Consider the following 18,895-nt stretch of genomic DNA (forward strand, 5'->3'; position numbering starts at 1 on the left):
ATCATATATTATATATATGTATGTATATATAAGTATTACGTACACACTCGGGTGTATTTTTATTTTACTCCTACTGAGGTATTTTGTGTATTTTCGTTGAGGTAGGTATTTCATCATTTAATTACGTTACTCGTACATTATGTTTTTTATAATTACATTACACGTTTATACGTATATTGACTATATATATATATATATATATGCATATGTATATATATGTACGTAACACCGAGCTAAACGTTATCTGACGAATCGAGAGACGAATGATGTGTTTTTTTATTTTATTTAATATTTCTTTTCTTTGTTTTTCGTTTCTTTGTACCTTCTTTATTACCAGTATTTATTCTATCATATCGATTTTCGAACGATCATCCGTGAAATACTCGGGTTTTGATTTTTTTCTTCCTCTCATTTTTATCCTGCAATTATATTTTTATTATCAGTGTTATTTGTATTGTTATTGTTATCGTAAACGGTATTTGCGATCAAATATTATCGTTTGTTTTATTTCCGTTTGTTTCTTGCCTGAATTCGGTTCGGTTCTTTTGTTTTTTTTTTTCTTTCATTGGTTCCTTATCTCAGTTCTTTGATTACTTCGCCGGGGTTGATTTATCAAATTTCAAGTTTACGTCCACTTAACTTTGTTAATGGGAATTTTTCGATTTGAAGCTAACGATTCTTTCGCAAAACCGCCCGAATTCAACGCAATTTGTTCGATTACTCGGTTATTTCTATTTTGTTGTTGTTTTTCTCTCTCTCTCTCTCTCTCTCTCTCTCTCTCTCTCTCTCTCTTTCTCTCTCTCTCTTTCATCTCGTAAAAGTAAAGAAAATTCAAATTCGCGATTGTTGCAGGGTGTATTTATTTGTTTATTTTTTGTTTTTTTTTTTTTTACAGCGTTTAGCCACGAAATTTGCAAACAAAAATAATGTTTCACGCGTTAGTTGCGAACGTTGGTTTTTCTTTGCTTTTCTCTTCATTTCGTTTTTCTTTCCATGAGATAGATTCGGTCAGTAAATATCCACGAATACATTATACATACTCATACATATACGTACACATACATTTATCGACGATAGTAACGCGTAATGAAATTTATCGAGAAAAGTTGCGCCACCTTTTGTGGTTCAATATTCATTTCGAATTTCAATTGTGGTTGTACGAAATTTGTCGCCGTCTCTTCTGTAAATCGCAAATACTGTCTTCTATAAGAAATTTGTATCAACGAACGGTTTAAAAATTTAATTCAACGATTAGTAAGTAATAAATTCAAAGTTTGAAATTAAAAAATTTACCGCGACGAATCTTCGATCCAAGAGATGACATGAAAAACAAGAAAAAAAAAAAAATAAGCAAATAAATAAAAAGATAGTTATTTTACGGTGTTGCGTGATTTAATATAACTGGCAGTGAGAATAATAATTGCAAAGCTCGTCGAGAACTCGTCGTTTGATTTGGCAGTGGTGTTCTATTTTCGTAAAATTATGTTCAACTTCGCGTATAAAAAGAACAAGAACGGGTAAAGAAAAAAATCGGTAAGTCCGACACTTGCTATATGTATAAGCGTAAATATTTGACGGTTTAAATTTTTTTTTTTCAATCCCAACGATAATAACAACAATAGCGATAGCAGTTACGAGAAATTAATTTATCCAGAACCTATTATTTATTCATGTATCGTATGAAAACATATCACACACTACCGTCGATATTCCCACTTTATTTTATCAATTGAATTTAATTTTCCCTCCGATTCTTTAATTACACTGTCAATTCTCCGTTTGGCGCAAAATATTTTCCATTACAATTGTTGCGGACGGGTTAGATGTTAACTTTTCGTAACGAGGGTGGATGCGGGTTATAATAATAACAACAATTTCACATATACCAGCACAGCTGCATTTTTTTTCAAATATTACTATTACCGTTATTATATTACTGGATTTATTGTTATTGATACTTTACTTGTCGTCGTTATCGTTATTTTATCTGCGTATGAGGTCGTGCATGTGTATATATATATATATATATATATATATATATATATGTATACACATATATGTATGTTATGCACGTATAATGTATACATGTACTACAGTATAATAATGTACTTATCCGTAGCTTATCTAATTATCTAATGTTACATTACGTATATTATAATATATATTATATTATATTATATTATATTATATTATATTATATTATGCGTATATATACATATACATGTATATGTACGTCGTTATTCTTTCTTTTTTTTTTTTTCTTTTTTTTTTTATTTTTTTAGTTTATTTTATTTAGTTTGTACTTGCATTTCCGGTTTCCTGAGAAAAGAATATAGATATATATATATGTGTGTGTGTGTGTGTGTGTGTGTGTGTGTGTGTGTGTGTGTGTGTGTGTGTGTGTGTGTGTGTGTAATATTTGTACGCGTATGCGTGCATGTGTGTGTTCGTGTTCGCGCGACAACAGAAGATCCACGTAAAAACCCAACCCTGAAAACCGTGTACAAAACATACCTGGTTTCATGAATAATAAAAATGAAACGTCTAATCAGTAGGTAATTCGTTCGTCGATCAATTTCTTTATTTGGTTGCGCTGACGGAACTTTTTTTTTTTTCACGCATCAACTTTCCGTTGTCTGTATAATATTGTGATGTGTAAATAATATTGATAATAATGACAATGACGATGATGATGATCATAATAATAATAATAATAATAATAATAATAATAATAATAATAATAATAATAATCCATTATAGTGTCTAATAATTTATTACATTGGCACGTATAATGTATGCATAAGTATTCGTGTATGCTTACGTGCGTCTATATATATATATATATACACACATGTATGTATGTATAGATGGCCGATCATTGTCGTTACACAACGTGTATTCATACAATAAACACGGCGTTGAACATAACTTTTTATTATTATTATTATTATCGTTATTGTTATTGTTGTTGTTGTTGTTGTTGTTGTTGTTGTTGTTGTTATAATTTTTTACATTCCACGTAACACGTAAATATGTATACATATATATATGGTAACGTAAAACGTTGTAGGAGATTAAGACATCGCATAGAATTTTTTTTAAACTTCTGTTCACCCTGTATAAATGCGCAGTTATACATGTATGTATATATATACGCGTTGCATATGCATACCCGTTATTACACGTGTGTATATATACATTTATTTATTTATCCATTCGTTCGTTCGTTCGTTCATTCATTCGTTCGTTCATTCATTTATTTATTTATTTATTCATATGAGGTATAGCATATTTGTACTGTGGCATTTTGCATAACGCGTCGATAAAACATAACAACGTACACCTATGTATTTTTTTTTTTTTTTTAATTTTCGTGTGTTTTTTTTTTGTTTTTTTTTTTAATTTTTTTTTTTTTTTCATCTTCTCTCCTCCTCTCACAAACTCATCTATTTTCGTCGAACGATATCTCGACAATTAACATCCGAAGGTCGGTCGCACGCGGAATAGCAATCTGATTCACGGGGATTGCGAGATTGAGATGTTTTTTTTTTTTTTTTTATCATCATCGTCAATTCTCGTTCTTGCTGTTACTATTATTTTCTATCGTTATTTTTATTACTATTGTTATTATTGTTGTTGCTATCGTTCTTGCGTTTGTTTTCGCGTAGAGAAATTCTTCGTCCTGTTAAACGTATTTCGTATTTTTTTCGCTATTCTGAACGTGTATGTAATTCAAAGTTTCGCATACACATACATACACATATATATATATTTGATAATATTAAGTCAATCGATGTGTTATAAACCTGAGTGCGAGAGTAATCGGATCGTTTGACGGTATCGTTACTATTATTATCATTATCATCATCGTTATTACTATTATCATTATTATTGTTATTTTTATTGTTATATATCAATATTGTTATTATTAATATCATCATCATCGTCGTCAACTATCCGCTATTATTGAATATAATTAATTTCTCAATTGTTATAATTAAATTTATTTTATTTTGTACTATTAACCACGGCATTTGTTAGACAGAAGCCGCTTTTGAGTCACGAAACTTACAGAGTCGCGTGTTGCTGTAATTGATTACGATTATTATCCGTATTGTTCAATTGCTAATAACGTCATTATTATTATTATTATTATTATTATTATTATTATTATTATGCTAATTGTCATATCGCTATTATCATCATCAACCTGGGAATTTTTTCGCATACGGAAAACGTTGATATTGGTTACAACCGTTACCGTTATTCCAACAATTTGTATCGATGACATGCCGCAATGACAATAATATTATTAACAACAACAACAACAACAACGACAACAACAATAATATTAGTAATAACAACAAGAGTTATAATAAAAATTAACTAAACAACTAAAATATTGGATAATAATAATGGTAATAATTGTTATTACTTTTTATAATGTCAAACAACGTCGAAACAATTGTTATCCTATATACTGGAGCGTACCAACAATAGTGATAATCGTATTAACAACAACGTTACACGCAATGATTCCGCTCGTAACGCTTACCGAGAAGTAAAATACATTGTATGCAATACACGCGTGTAACGATAATTAATAGTATCAAGTAATAATGATAATGATAATAATAATAATAATAATAATAAAGGTATCAACCGTGATAAAGCATGGTTTTTTTTTTTTTTTTTTTTTTTCTCCTACAGTATCGTTAGTTGCATGAATATAAGAAAATACGACGAGTCGACGGTGACTTGAGGTAGTTGTTTGAAAAACTTTTCACACGCGAAACGGAAGAGAAAATCGTGTTTCCTCGCCTGCGTAACCTGACGAGATGAAGGAAAATGAAAAAAAAAAATTTGAAAAACCACAGTAAAATAAAAAATAAAAATGTTTGTTTTTTTTTTTTTTTTCAAGCCCGCAGTCGGAATTCGATTCTCCTCTTCAAACGAACAGATTTATCGAGGATTGCGTTGGGCTGTAAGAAAGGAAAAAAATTTCAACAGAAAAACTTGAAACCGATGGATTATTGTTACCGATCAACCGGGAAGCGAGTAAAACTTGCGAGTCCTGCAATTTGTATTTTCGTTTCTTGAAAAAACGGAGCTGAGACGAAAAGAAAAGGAACTTTTTTTACCGATGTGACTCGAATATGAGAATAAAAAAAAATTGACTTTCGAAACGATAATTAAAAGAAAAGAATTGCTTCGTAACTCCGATTCACGTGACAGCGCGGCCCTTGTTATAAATTTAACATTACACGTGTGGTATGCGTTGATACATTTGTGAAATTATAAAGCATATTCGTCCGTTTTTTTTTCTTGATTGCCGCCGCGTTTTCTTTCCGTTCGCTGTTTTTTGTTTCCCATTAATCGCGACGTAATATTAATAATAATGATGACGATGGTAACTACACCTTAATTCAATAATTACATTAGTAATGATAATAATTACACTGAGAATAATAATCGTAATAATCATAATAATAATAATAAGAATAATAAGAATAATAAAAATAATAATAATAGTAACGATAATATTACATTGATTAATTATTATCTAGGTACCTGTTTCACTTATACAATACATAATATGAATATAATATATACAGTAAATATATGTATATATATATATATATATATATACATATACATATATGTATATGTTCACGCTTAAGAGTATAAAAACAAAATCATTGTTTTTTTTTTTTAATTTTTCATCGAATGAAACTATAATTTGAATCATTTTTCATTCAAGTTTAATTATTTCACTATTATTATCGTTAAAATTTAATTTTTCACCAAACTGTCGCGTGGTTTTCTTTTTTTTATTTTTTTTTTTTTTCTTTCAATCCCAACCGCATGACACAGCGAATCGGTTTTTCGGCATGAATTTCGTATTTTCAAAAACTTTTTTTTGTTTTTTTCTCGTTTTTCGCGTACGTTTTTTTTTTTTTTTATTCCTGAAATCTTGTTTTAACCCAATAACCATCGAATGGCTGACAGGCCGGCACCGTAACCTTTTATATAATCATTACGAATCTTATTCACTATATATTTACATACGTATAACCATTTCCACTTTACGACAAAATCTTAAATTTCGTTAAATTAGTATTAATTTTTTTTTTTTTTTTTTTTTTCGAATTCTCGTTCCCTCTCCGCTCAGCAGAGGTTAGAAAAAAATAAATGTAATCACAAACCCCCTCCCCGGCCATTTTTTTCCCCCGTAACGAAATAGAGAGAAAAAAAAAAAAAAAAAAACAACAAAAAAACAAGAAGAAGAACAACTGGAAAAAATATTAATAATAATAAAAATAATAGCAATCATAACAATAACGGTATTAGTATTTTTTCTTCTTTGTTTTTTTTTATTACAATAATAATAACGATAATCTTTTCTTCTTTTTTTTTTTCTAAATCTTCCTTATACGCATACATTATTATTATTACTATTATTATATAATTCAATCACCAGTACGGTGGTGTAAAACTAGCACGGTAACGTTTTGGGTGGTTTTTTTTTTTTTTTTTTTTTTTTTACCCTCCTTGTTTTTTCGTCCTCGATTTTAATATTTGTTCTTTCCTCCCTTCTCTTCCTTTTACATTAAAATTATACGATAAAGACGATCAAAAAAGACGATGATGAAGGAAAACAAAAAATGTCACTTATTACATACGCACACTTAAGAGAGAGAGATATACTCGGCGCGACGTTTCTACATATGTTATATATCCATATCTACACACGTGTGCATACATGCATACATTGCATATATATTATATATATATATATGTTACGCGTTCAGCCAAGTCAAATAAACAATCTTGCGAGTGCGTTATATACATACACAAACACACACGTATATATAAATATATATATATATATCCCCATCCCCTAAAAAGTTTTCCTCGTTACGGTTATTAATTCTGTTTTGTTTTTGTTTGTATGTTTGTTTGTTTGTCCCTCGGTCCAATTGGTTTTTCTCCAATACGCAGCATATATATATGTACGCACGTACATTTGACATCTGTATACACGTAACAGTATATAATAATAATAATAATAATAATAATAATAATAATATGTTATAATAGTAATAATTGGATTATCGATAGTAATAGTTGATAATAGTTAATACCTAATAATGATAATAATAATAATAATAGTAATAGTAAGAAAGAACAGCTGTTCTTAGTTCTTTCGTTAATACGCGTTATTAACTGTTTTATATGGAGAATCACCCTACGCGTGGTTAATTATAGGTACATTATAGAGGTAATGAGTAGTATTAAAATGGTAGAAAACAATTTGTATACTTCAATTTCTATTGCATTGCGTTACTTTTCTGTGTATTGTACGATATAAATATATTATTTGTAGATGTACTGACTCTGTATGAATATGTATTTTTATATATATATATGGTAACGTGTTTTCACATAGCGTATTATCGTCTTATCGGTAATTATTTATTACAAGTTAATGAGGTAGTCTGTGAAATTTCTTTCCATTCCCTTCTCGTTTCCTTTTTTCTTTGAAACGTTGGTTTTTTTTTTTCCATCTCTTTAAATTCTATTTCGCATCAAGATAATGCAGTTTTCGGTTATCTCTATTCCACTGTTTCACATCAGGCATTCAGGTCGATATTACTGTGCATATGTATATATATATATATATATATATACATACACACACACACACACAGTCGTCGGATAAAGGACTATTATTTTCTTCACGTATCTATAAAATAACTCGCTATATCAAACTATTGTCTTTGTATATAATGTATAACTCAAAGATCGTATTTTTGTATATGATATAAGAATAATAATAATAATAATAATAATAATAATAATAATAATAATATAATAGGCATATCGTTGTGAGGTGACTCCTAGCATACAGCAACTAATCAAACGAATTGCATGGATGCGTTTTATTATATATAAGCTTCGAGAGTTCAACGCGCGTTATGTTAATTATATAACACGTGTATCGATATCTTTGTAACATCGCTGCAACTCCGTTGTTTGCGAGATGGGGAAAGAAGTGAAAAAAAAAAAAGAAAAAAAAACGGAGTAAGAAAATCAAAGGAAACGTATATAATCATTGGTTATTTGTAATTCGTATGATTTTAAAATACTGTGAGAGACGGTAGAGAAAAAGAAGAAGAAAAAAAAAAAAAAAAAACCAACCCAGAAAACGAAAACAAACTATTATTACATTAATATCGTGGGTGCCACAATGACTAGGGATCAACGATTTGACAAATAAACCATATGCTTCAATAATAATCGTCGTATTTCGCGGTAATTAAAAACAATCGCGGCAGCGAAATTTTAATCGATCTGTAGAGACGAAAAAAAAAAAAAAACGAAAGAAAAGAAAAGAAAAATCGTAGAAAAGAAAAAAAAAAACCAAAACAAAAGCAACAACTATTTATACCCTGTTTACGATTATCGTAATTTATAAACTTTTCACACGAATGCCTGTCGCTATTTTCATTAATACATTTGCACTATTTTACCTGCGTTTGTTATTGTTGTTGTTATCGTTATCATTATTTATCAATTGTCCGTGTAATAATAACAACATCACGGAAGAGTAACGTGTCAAAGAAAAAAAAAAAGAAAAAATAAAAATTTTATATATATACATATATATCGAAAAGAATAATAAACATTCGTAGAAACAAAGAGTTTAACACGTACTATCTATTTCTGTACCGTTGCCGTGTTTACCGTACGGATCATATTATTGTGAACTTTCATTAAGGTACTCGGTTTCATCCTAGTATGCATTATAAACGTATAAATAATATTATATTATATATACTTCTATTGTAATATATTTCTATCTTACTGTCAGTTTCTATTTATGTGTGTGTGTATACAATTTATCAAATTCTATTGCATATCATACGTTGTACGGTAGAAAATACGGAAACGACGAAGCCAGCGCGTAACGGAGTTAACGAAACGTGGTGAGTGAGAAAAAAAAATTTAAAAAAAAAAAAAAAAAAAAATTAATGACAACAATAATAATGATGACAATGTCAATGATAATAATGATAATAATGATAATAATAATAATAATAACAGAAGTAATTCGGAAATGGTAGGAAAATAACGGTAAAACGCAACGTCGCGTACTTTTTTACAAGATCGAAAACGGTGTTGTACCACCACTGCTCACTTTCTTCGAAAAGAGCAAAAGTAAAATAAAATTAAGGTAAGATCGATGTTCGGGATAAAATCGTCGTACACGATTTGAATTCACACACACACATGTATATGTGTATATATATATACGTATATATACGTACATACATACATACATATATATATATATATAGATTACAGGTTAATTGGAGGTAATTGCTTTCACTGCACCTTAATAGCATTTTGGCACTGTACGTGACGTGTGTATTTTATATTGTAAATTAAACTTAGAAAACCTATTATATATTCATCTCGCATTATTATATATATAGATATATATATATATATATATATATGTATATATAAAACGCAGTATTTACAACTGCGATGAATTTCTTTTTCCTCTCTCATTGATAATTAATCTGCTAATTTTCGCCAATTTTTTTGTTCTTTTTCTTTCTTTTTTTTTTTTTTTTTTTTTTTTGTTTTTTTGTTTTTTTGTTATTCTCTCTTCCTCCATCTCGTTTCCCCCGTAAGCGGTAATATTACTGATCGACGACAAAGACAAGTTATTACAGTTATTAACATAATATGACGTTTGCAGCATTGTATCGCAGTTACGTATACTGTTATTATTATTGTTATCATTATCATTATCACTATTATTTATCATATTATTCACATTGGTATTATCGTTACTATAACTATTACTATTATTATTGTTATCAATTTTTATCAATTAATATTATTATTATTATTATTATTATTACTATTATTGTTACTATTATTGTTACTATTATTACTATTAATGTTATTATTGTTGTTATTATTACTATTACTATTACTATTACCGTTACTACTACTGTTACTATTACTATACTATTACTATTACTATTACTATTACTATTACTATTATTATTATTATCATTATTATTATTGTTATTGATATTATTATTATTATTATTGATGATCAACGTCATTGTTGATGGTATTAATTTTCATCGATCGTTATTCAATATTGTTATTATTATTATTATCATTATTGATGATCAACGTCATTGTTGATGGTATTAATTTTCATCGATCGTTATTCAATATTATTATTGTTATTATTGTGGTTGTTGTTGTTGTTGTTGTTGTATATTATTAGTGGTACTATTATTAAAATGGATTTGTTGGCGGTTCCCCATTCCGTTTGGAATTTGCGATCCGGTATCGGGGGGGGGCTGCCGGTTTACCTGAGTTTGTTTTCTTGCAAAGTTATCAAATATTATATGATATTCCTGCGCGCATTTTCTTTGCATATTGTTCTATTAAATATTTCTACTTCTCTTATATATATATATATATATGTATATGTTACTGCTATAATACATATCTATGTATATTGCGTGTGTTTGCGTGTGTCTGTGTGTACGTACGGACGTACGTATGTATATTGTATACTTTCTATTTCGGTTTAAATTTCCGTAATTACGTTTTTTTTCTTTTTTTTTTTTTTAACCCAAGAGAAATATAATAGTAATAATCTTTTACTTTTGCCGTTGCACTTTCATTGACTAGTTTTGTGGTACGTATGTATAATATGGATACATATGTGTGTATAATATATATATATATATATTCATTTGTTTTCTCAATTTTCACCCTCGTTTTCTGGTTCCCGTAAATTTTTTTTAAATCGACGCTGCATCGTCTCATGGTTGTTACGATTATTTGTAAACACGATTTTGAAACTGGTTCGAACAGTTTCGTTTTTTATTACTAACATATTTCGCTGATACTTTTCGCATCCCACCCAATCTCTCAGGATTTTTTTTTTTTTTTTTTTTCGAAATCATCTCGAAAAGTAAACGAAGAAAACTACATCAAAGTAAGGATAATGTGGATATTAAAAAAATAAAATAAAACGTTCGGATGATTACAATTATCATTATTCATACATTATGTACGATATCTCAAAGCCTGCCGTTCAACAATTACTAAATTTAACCTACGTTCGATCTAAAACAATACAGCTTTTAAAATTCTTTCGCTGATTTCGTTAAATTTTATTTTTGTTTATTTGACGTATTTATTTTTTCATTTTTTATTTTTTGGTGTTTTTGGTTCGTCGTTAATTTTCGACGGTTTCGAAATTTTTTTCTCATCTCATCCTTTTTTTTCCCCTCAACGCGTCTAGTCCGGTGATTTTTTGTTTTTCTCTGCCGAGAGGAATAATAACAATAATATGCAGTAGTAAACTCACCCCCAAGGTTTTGAGTTTCAGTTTACACACGCACACACACACACACACACGCAGTCACACACGTATTTATATACCCGTTTTTTTTTTATTTATTTTTTTTTAATTTCTCTTCGATTTAGAAAAATTATAAATTCAGTAACGACTGAATACTTTACATATAAATGTATATATATATATATATATGTATGTATGCATGTATATATATATATATAATATGCATGTTTTTATTATCTTTGGTAACCGCGAAAACCAGCCCCTTGTTTCTTTGTTTGTTTGTTTGTTTTTTGTTCTGTTTTTGTTTTTGTTTCTTTGCTTTCCTTACTTTCTCGATATTTTCTTTTGCCGTTCTACACGATATATCTGTATATAAGTATGTACGTATACATATATATATATATATATATATATATATATATATATATATATATATATATATATATATATATATATATATATATATTTATATACCAGCTATACTTAAAGATGACAATAATAATAAACAATAACAACAACAATAATAATAATAATAGCAATAATAATAACAATAACAACACCGATAATAATAATAATAGTAGTAGTAGTTATTGTAGATGTACGAAGTTGGCAGTTTAGCATACTGCATGACATGTGCAATAGTATGTGTATGTATACATGTATCTATATTCTACATGCAACACATTAATGTGTGTATATATATATTAGGATATATATATATATGTATATATATTTATACACACACATATTTATACACAGATGTCTCCGTTTTGTCTGTGTTGGTGTTTTTTGTTTATTTTTTTTTTGTTTTGCGTTTGTTTGTTTGCTGTTTTTTTTTTTTTATTTTTTTTCATCATCAACAATTTTCTCTCGTCATCGTCTTCTTCCGTCTTCACGTATCATCCCCGTTCTTTTCTCTCGCTCGGACAGTTTGACGACGTAACGCGACGCGTCAGCAGCATACGTTCGAACAATCGCTCACATCGTACGTGCATGCACGTGTCGAATACAATCAATTGTCAGGGTAAAAACGCTAAGCGAATTAACGAATCCTCTCGACGCATAGTTTCGCGTTGCGTTCGTTGGGTGAATTTTTTGGGCAGGTCCAACAGTTTGGGGTTGTTTACACAGGGTTTTTGGATTGGGAGGGTGGGGGTGCGTCGGCCGGTGGATGGATGGATGGATGGATGGATGCACGTATGGGTGAATAATCGGGCGTAACATAATGTGATATAATTAATTTCCAACAACGGTCTGCGGTACCTCATCCTCAACCCCATCCCCATCCCCCGTCCTCCTCCCCGTAATTCGGCTCCTTAGAAAGCCGCCTTCTTCTCGGCGAGCATCGGCTACTGCGTAGCCGCGTTCGATTGCTGGTAAGCCTTTAGACTCAGCTCGGTTTTGTGTTCCCTCGCGATGTGACGTCGGACCGTGTTGTTCCTTGTAAATGTCCTCGAACAGAATGGACATGGCACTCTTATACCCTGATGACGCTGCCGTATGTGTGCCCTAAGATTCGTCTCGTAACCGTAGAGCCGCTCGCAGAATGGACACTTGAGCTTCTTTCCTGAAAAACGCCGTACGAAATGGATCAATTTTTGAACGATAAAATTACCCCTCCCCGCCCCCACCCCTCCGGGGATATTCCTCGATCCGTGGTTTTTCTACGATATCGAACATCGATTCAATGTTACGCGAACAAATGTTGTAACGCGTGAAAAATGTTCAGACGTTTGTTCGTACTTAAGGTGGGGGAGTATCGTTGATTCGGTGAAAAAAAAGCCGCCTTTTTAAACATTTTATTTACAAGATACAGGCAATGTATTTTAAATTAACCGATTACGGTATTGTGGAGTAGCGTTTCAAGAACATTTTCTAAAAATTTCAATGAAACATATTAAAAACTATGCCGTTCGCAGTTTATCTTTGCTGTGACGTTTGTAATTAATTTCGCTGGGTCATCGGAGATCGAAAAAATCAAACTGATTTTATTGGTTTATGAGTTTACCCAGGTAACGCTGTTGTTTGTTATTTTTCACCTTGCATTAAAAAATTTGGCAATTTTGTTTTCAATGAAAATCGCCTTTTTGACTTTACAGTTTTACCAAAGTTTTACCTCGCAGCGACACGCGGCACGGTTCAATTTGCAAATTGCCAAACGACTGTCGCTAAATTTTTCAGAAAAACGATACAATCGCGTAAAAAAAAAAAAAAAAAAAAAAAATATCGCAAATCAGCGGCAGATTTCCCATTCGAGTTCAAATATCAATGAAATATATCGTCTGTCCGGGAGTTTGCAATAAATTTGTAACGAGAGTTGCAGCATGATTTAATAATCCACGTGCGGGGACGTTTAATAAAACGTCGACCAGTGTTTGCGCGGTTGTTATCGAGCCGATTGCATTCGCGCGTGTGTGTGCGTGAGTGTGTGTTCGTGCGTGTTTGTGCGTGTGAATGTATAGACGTACGTATAAATAAAATTTCATTGGGTTAGCCTGGGGCCTCCTTCTATCGCTGCAGCCTCGGTTGCGCAGGCCAATGGCTTCTCGGCGCGTGCAAGGCCATCAGGCTCGTATACAACGCTAACTAATTCACTTCCTTCTAACTCGATTAGGTCACCGCCGATAAAGGCCCGTGCACAACCGTGCAGACGCACACACGTACGCACAGAGAGAGAGAGAGAGAGAGAGAGAGAGAAACGACAGATTTCTTCCTCCCCCTCGTTTCCCGCCCTCCCTCGTCGTTCTCCTCCCGTTTATTCCCCCCATCCAGAATCGTTTTATTTTATACCGAGTCACGTTACGATTCAAACGCCCAAGAGCGGGCAGAGTTCTATACGACTTGTAGTATATGACAGAAATTTATGCCTATTCACGCACCTGTTTTCAGCTACTCGACACGCTGCGTTTTATTTGCAAAAAAGAAAAAAAAAAAAAAAAAAATGGACATTAGTATTTATCTACGATCAGGTTTACCCGCGTCATGTTCGCCGATTTAAAAAAGTCAACGTTCTCGTCGTGTTGAAAAACGCTGCAGCGAATAAGGAAGATTCTTGTTATGCTTGAACACCGATGTCAAGCTTTCGGAAATCGACACAGCGATTTAACGAATCGTTGAATAAATTCGTTGATTATACGTGTAAGGTGATTGCAAAATTTTTAATCGGTAGCGAAATTTCGTGGTAAAAATATTTGCCAAATTTTTAAGTTGCAAATCTTTCACGGGATCATAAATATATGCGGTTATAGAGACGTTTGTGGCATTGATTACAAAACTGCGGCAAACGGTTTTAATTTACACAGGGATGGATGAAATAATCTACGCGTTAATCAGTTTCATCAATCGCGATGCGTGGCCTAATACCAAATGGAATCGAGGACACCGTTCGAAAAGTCAAGGGCTTTCATCGGTTGAAAATATTTCATGTGTAATACACCTGTAATATGCATAAGAAAACCATGAAGGTATCCTTGAAGCAATAAATATGAAACTGCTCCATGGTTTACGAACCTGCAGCATCGTCGTTATTACAATATTTTTCCATAATAAACTAATTTCTTTGCTGTTCGCGTTTCGTTTTCCATCTCTGACCATGAACGTGACTACGATCCCGACCATGACCATGACTATGACCATGTCCGCTAACCAAAGACGAAGCCCTGCAGGTATAATAGCGATTTCCGCGAAATTCCATCGAGAAAAAGGAAGAAAATGCATAAAACAAACAGACCTACCAGAATCCCCAACATGTTCTATTTTAGTTTTTTGTTAACAGCTCAACGCATTGCGAATTATTTCGTAGAAATATCAAATGGACGATTTAACTTTATTCAACAAGATTAAATCGGTAAGTCTGCTTAGATTTATGTTGTCCGGAACACATGTCTGACAAGAATCCGCCGCAACCCTGACAACTGGGAGTGCATTCCTGTAATATGCATCTTAAATTGCATAGGTGCAGGCGGACTGTAGTCGTTATACACTCTGAATTGCATAGCTGCAGGCGTATTTCGATAAAATGTGTATTGAGTTGCATAACTGCAGGCGTAATACGATAAAGTTGTCTTAAATAGCATAACTATAGGCGGATATCTGCAGCATGAGTTTTGAATTGCACGAATTCAGACGAATTCCGTTCAAATGTGATCCGAATTGCATAAATGCAGGCGAATTCACCAAACGTTAGATAACCGAGGCGGTAACATTTCCGCTAAAGAACAACCCGACATATGCAATATCACCGCGTAGTAGGACGATGTTTCGCGCGAAGGTCATCGAGTGGAAGCGGAGAAGTTACGAGCTTACGTCAGTGGTCCATGTCCCTTAAAGACGACAAGCGTCGTGTGTAAGTTCGGATGCCGCATCGCGCTGCGTGGCGTCGCGTCGCGTCGGCGTTTTGAGGGCCGCCACAAACAGCACCGGCATAGAAGTTCAACCTCGAAGTATATCACCGTCACCTATACACGCACACGCGCGCAAGCGCATGCATACGCATACCCACGTTACACGTAAAAATGCGAACATAGCGCGCAACGACGACGCAAGCGTGCGGTGTAGGTTTAATGTACGTATATATATATATGCGTGTGTGTGTGTGTGTGTGTGTGTAACATGGAAGGGGAAAAGCCCCGACGTCGCGGAAGAAGGTCAACTTACGAAAGAGCCCACCAAGGTCTGCGGCCTCCCGCCCTGCCCCTTTCCCCTGACGCCCCTTCCACCCTTCGCCGCCGCGACGCCTCCGCCTCCGCGGCTCTGTTCCTTTTTTCTTTTTCTTTTTTTTTTCTCTCTCTCTCTCTCTCTTCTCCCCGCCTGACGCCTGACCACCCCCTCCGAGGCCCTCATCTACGCCCCCGCGACCCTTTGCCGCTGGCTCGTCCGTAGATATATAAATTATACCCGCGGGCGCGACTTAACGCTCGGCGCCAAACAAACAAATGGATAAGATTGGTGGTGTTAGGTTAGGTTAGGTTACAGAGTTAGAGTTTCGTTGGATTGAAGGTGCAGGGTTTGTTGAGAATAGAAAGAGGAAGAAGAACCGTTATCACTCGCTTTTCCCCGCCCTATCCCAACCTTTCGCCCTTCGAATGAACGATGCAAATCGCAGGGAAGTTGAAAACGTTACAACGGAAAATCTTTCCTTTTTACGTTGCGAGATTTATCTTTGGATATGTTTTTTTTTTTTTTTTTTTATTTTTCTATTTATTTATTTTTTTTTTCTTTTGTTTTCTCTCTTCTTTTTGCTTCTTTTTATCTTGGCTATGCGTGTGTGTGTGTGTGTTTTTCTTTTTCTTGTCTCGTCAGGTCATTTGCTCCTTTTCGCACGCGATTACGTTATTTTATCACGATTTTCAAATTCCACGCAGAGTAATGTCACTATATAATATGGGTATATTCGTCAAGTGATTACGTTGCGTTCATTTGGTGACACTTTACGACTTGACTTCGAGTTTTTTTTTTTTTTTTCTTTTTTTTTCTTCCAACAGATTTTACGAAACTTGCGATTACTTTTCGTAATTCTGGAATATTTCGAAATTACAAGGATCTCGTTTTAATTTTGTTCAATCAGTTTGGCGAAGGGGGAGTTCCGTGGAAAAAAGGAATGAAAAAGTAACACTGACAACAACGTTTCGAGACGAACGTATGCATACGTTGTTATAATATTATACATGAAAAGAAAAGGCGTCAAAATTTGGCGCGACGATTTGCTATTTTTTCTATACTTTTTTTTTTTTTTTTGTTTTTCGCTGGTGAAACGAGAACGGGTGAAATAGAAAGTATGTAAGGGGAAGAGAAAAATATATCCGGAGGAAATAGGGAAGCGATGCGTGTAACGGTCGCAGGGGGCCCTTGACCCATTTAATCCAATGGCGCCTAGTCATCGCGGTGTATATATATATACATGTATATGTACAACGTCTGCACCGGCGTAACACCGTAGAAAATACAGGATGAGACAAAATGGAGCTTGCTGATTTTTTCAGGGATTTTTCTCGTCGCGTCGTACGACACGGGATGACAAACAACGAGATGATAATCCGGCCAAGTTCGTGAAACAAGTACGAGAATAATAAAAACAAAATAATAATTGTAAGAAGGGAATGGAAAAAAAAGTGTTAAAATATTCGAAACAGCGACGAAGAAAACGGATGAATAAGTATGAAAAATTGCAGGGAAAGTATTAAAGATATCCAAAACTTGGGAGGAAGTGAAAGGATGGAAAAAAAAAAAACACGAAAGCTTGAAGGAAATAAAATTGACAAGTTTGAAAAGAGAATCAAGAAACTAATCGCAAAGGCTGAAGGAGATAAGAGAAAGTGATATATACGACTTATTAAAGTGAAGAAATTAGAAGTCGTAAGGCTCACGGATGACATTGACGAAAGTCAAACTTTCAAGAATAACTGTTCAAAAAGCCTAAGAACCACGACGAATTACCCTCGTATCTCTGAGACTTAAATGACGGAATAAAAATTCTAAGCCTCCCGAGAGGGAAAAGCTCGACGAAAAATCTCAGGCACACCGAAAGTTTGGGAAAAAATTCAGGGGGTTGAACGGCTCGAGTAACCTTGACGAAATTTTCAAAAAAAAAAAACTGGCACAACTTCGCGGTAGGAAAATAATGAAAACATTGAGGTAACGAAAAGGGGCAAATTTGACGGGGAAAAGTTAAAAAAAAAAAAAGGAAATCAAGGGCGCTGCTCCGATCTGAAGACGGGGTGGATCGCCCAGCCACCCCCACCTGGTTTCTCGGCACCCCGACGACCGGGGTGACCATAACCTGCGCAACGGGGTCCCTTCGGCTGGTCCAAGTAACCCAGAATTCTGCAGACGTCAAACTCCCAAACAAATCCTCCCCCTCCGCCCCCGTCCTATCGCCGCTCCAGAGAGGGAAAGAAACAGAGAAAGAGTGAGAGAGAGAGAGAGAGAGAGAGAAAGAGTGACGGGAGTGATCAAGAGTAATGATCCTGCGGGATGTTTCTCACTCGCTCTGTTTGCACCCTTCTCCCTTCTGTCTTTCTTTCTTACGAAAGTACACACGAGACGACCTTAACACCTCGAACCACATCCTACCCCAAGCAAATTTTGTTCGCGAGATGTTTTTGACCCGATGAAGAAGAGAGGAAAACAAAAAAAAAAAAAATAAATAAATAATAAACTACAACCGGTGGAAATTAACGATACTCTGTTTATATACGACACGTTTTTGTAACTAGGTATCGATTTTTGGTGAAAGATGATTTTGAATCATGAATCATTGAAACATGGATTTATTTTCATTCCAACGAGATTTCGCGGGGTTCTTTTATCTTTTTTTTTCCTTATTCTCCTTCCTCTTTACGATATTCTAAAATTTTACGACACAAACCGTGAAACGAATGCTTTTCGAGTATTACTTGCCTGTGCTTGATTTTCGTCTCTTCTATGTATAATCATATGTCTAAGTGTATAGAAGGATATTTCTCAGGCGACTGCATCGTCAGAGGT

The 18,895-nt window shown here is 33.3% G+C and overlaps 1 protein-coding gene across 6 annotated transcripts in view; it reads right to left on the reverse strand.

Moving 5' to 3' along the window:
• Positions 1–12,217: 12,217 nt before the first annotated feature.
• LOC124299495 (zinc finger protein chinmo) overlaps positions 12,218–18,895 on the reverse strand; it is a 100,180-nt gene continuing 93,502 nt past the window's right edge. For all 6 annotated transcript variants that reach the window (XM_046752728.1, XM_046752725.1, XM_046752730.1 and 3 more), the window contains exon 7: positions 12,218–12,977. In XM_046752728.1, the coding sequence (XP_046608684.1) occupies positions 12,760–12,977 (218 nt within the window). In that variant the 3' untranslated portion in view covers positions 12,218–12,759. The remainder of the gene's footprint in view (positions 12,978–18,895) is intronic.

This window comes from Neodiprion virginianus, chromosome 3 (genome assembly GCF_021901495.1).
Source record: "Neodiprion virginianus isolate iyNeoVirg1 chromosome 3, iyNeoVirg1.1, whole genome shotgun sequence".
Taxonomy (NCBI): Eukaryota; Metazoa; Arthropoda; class Insecta; order Hymenoptera; family Diprionidae; genus Neodiprion; species Neodiprion virginianus.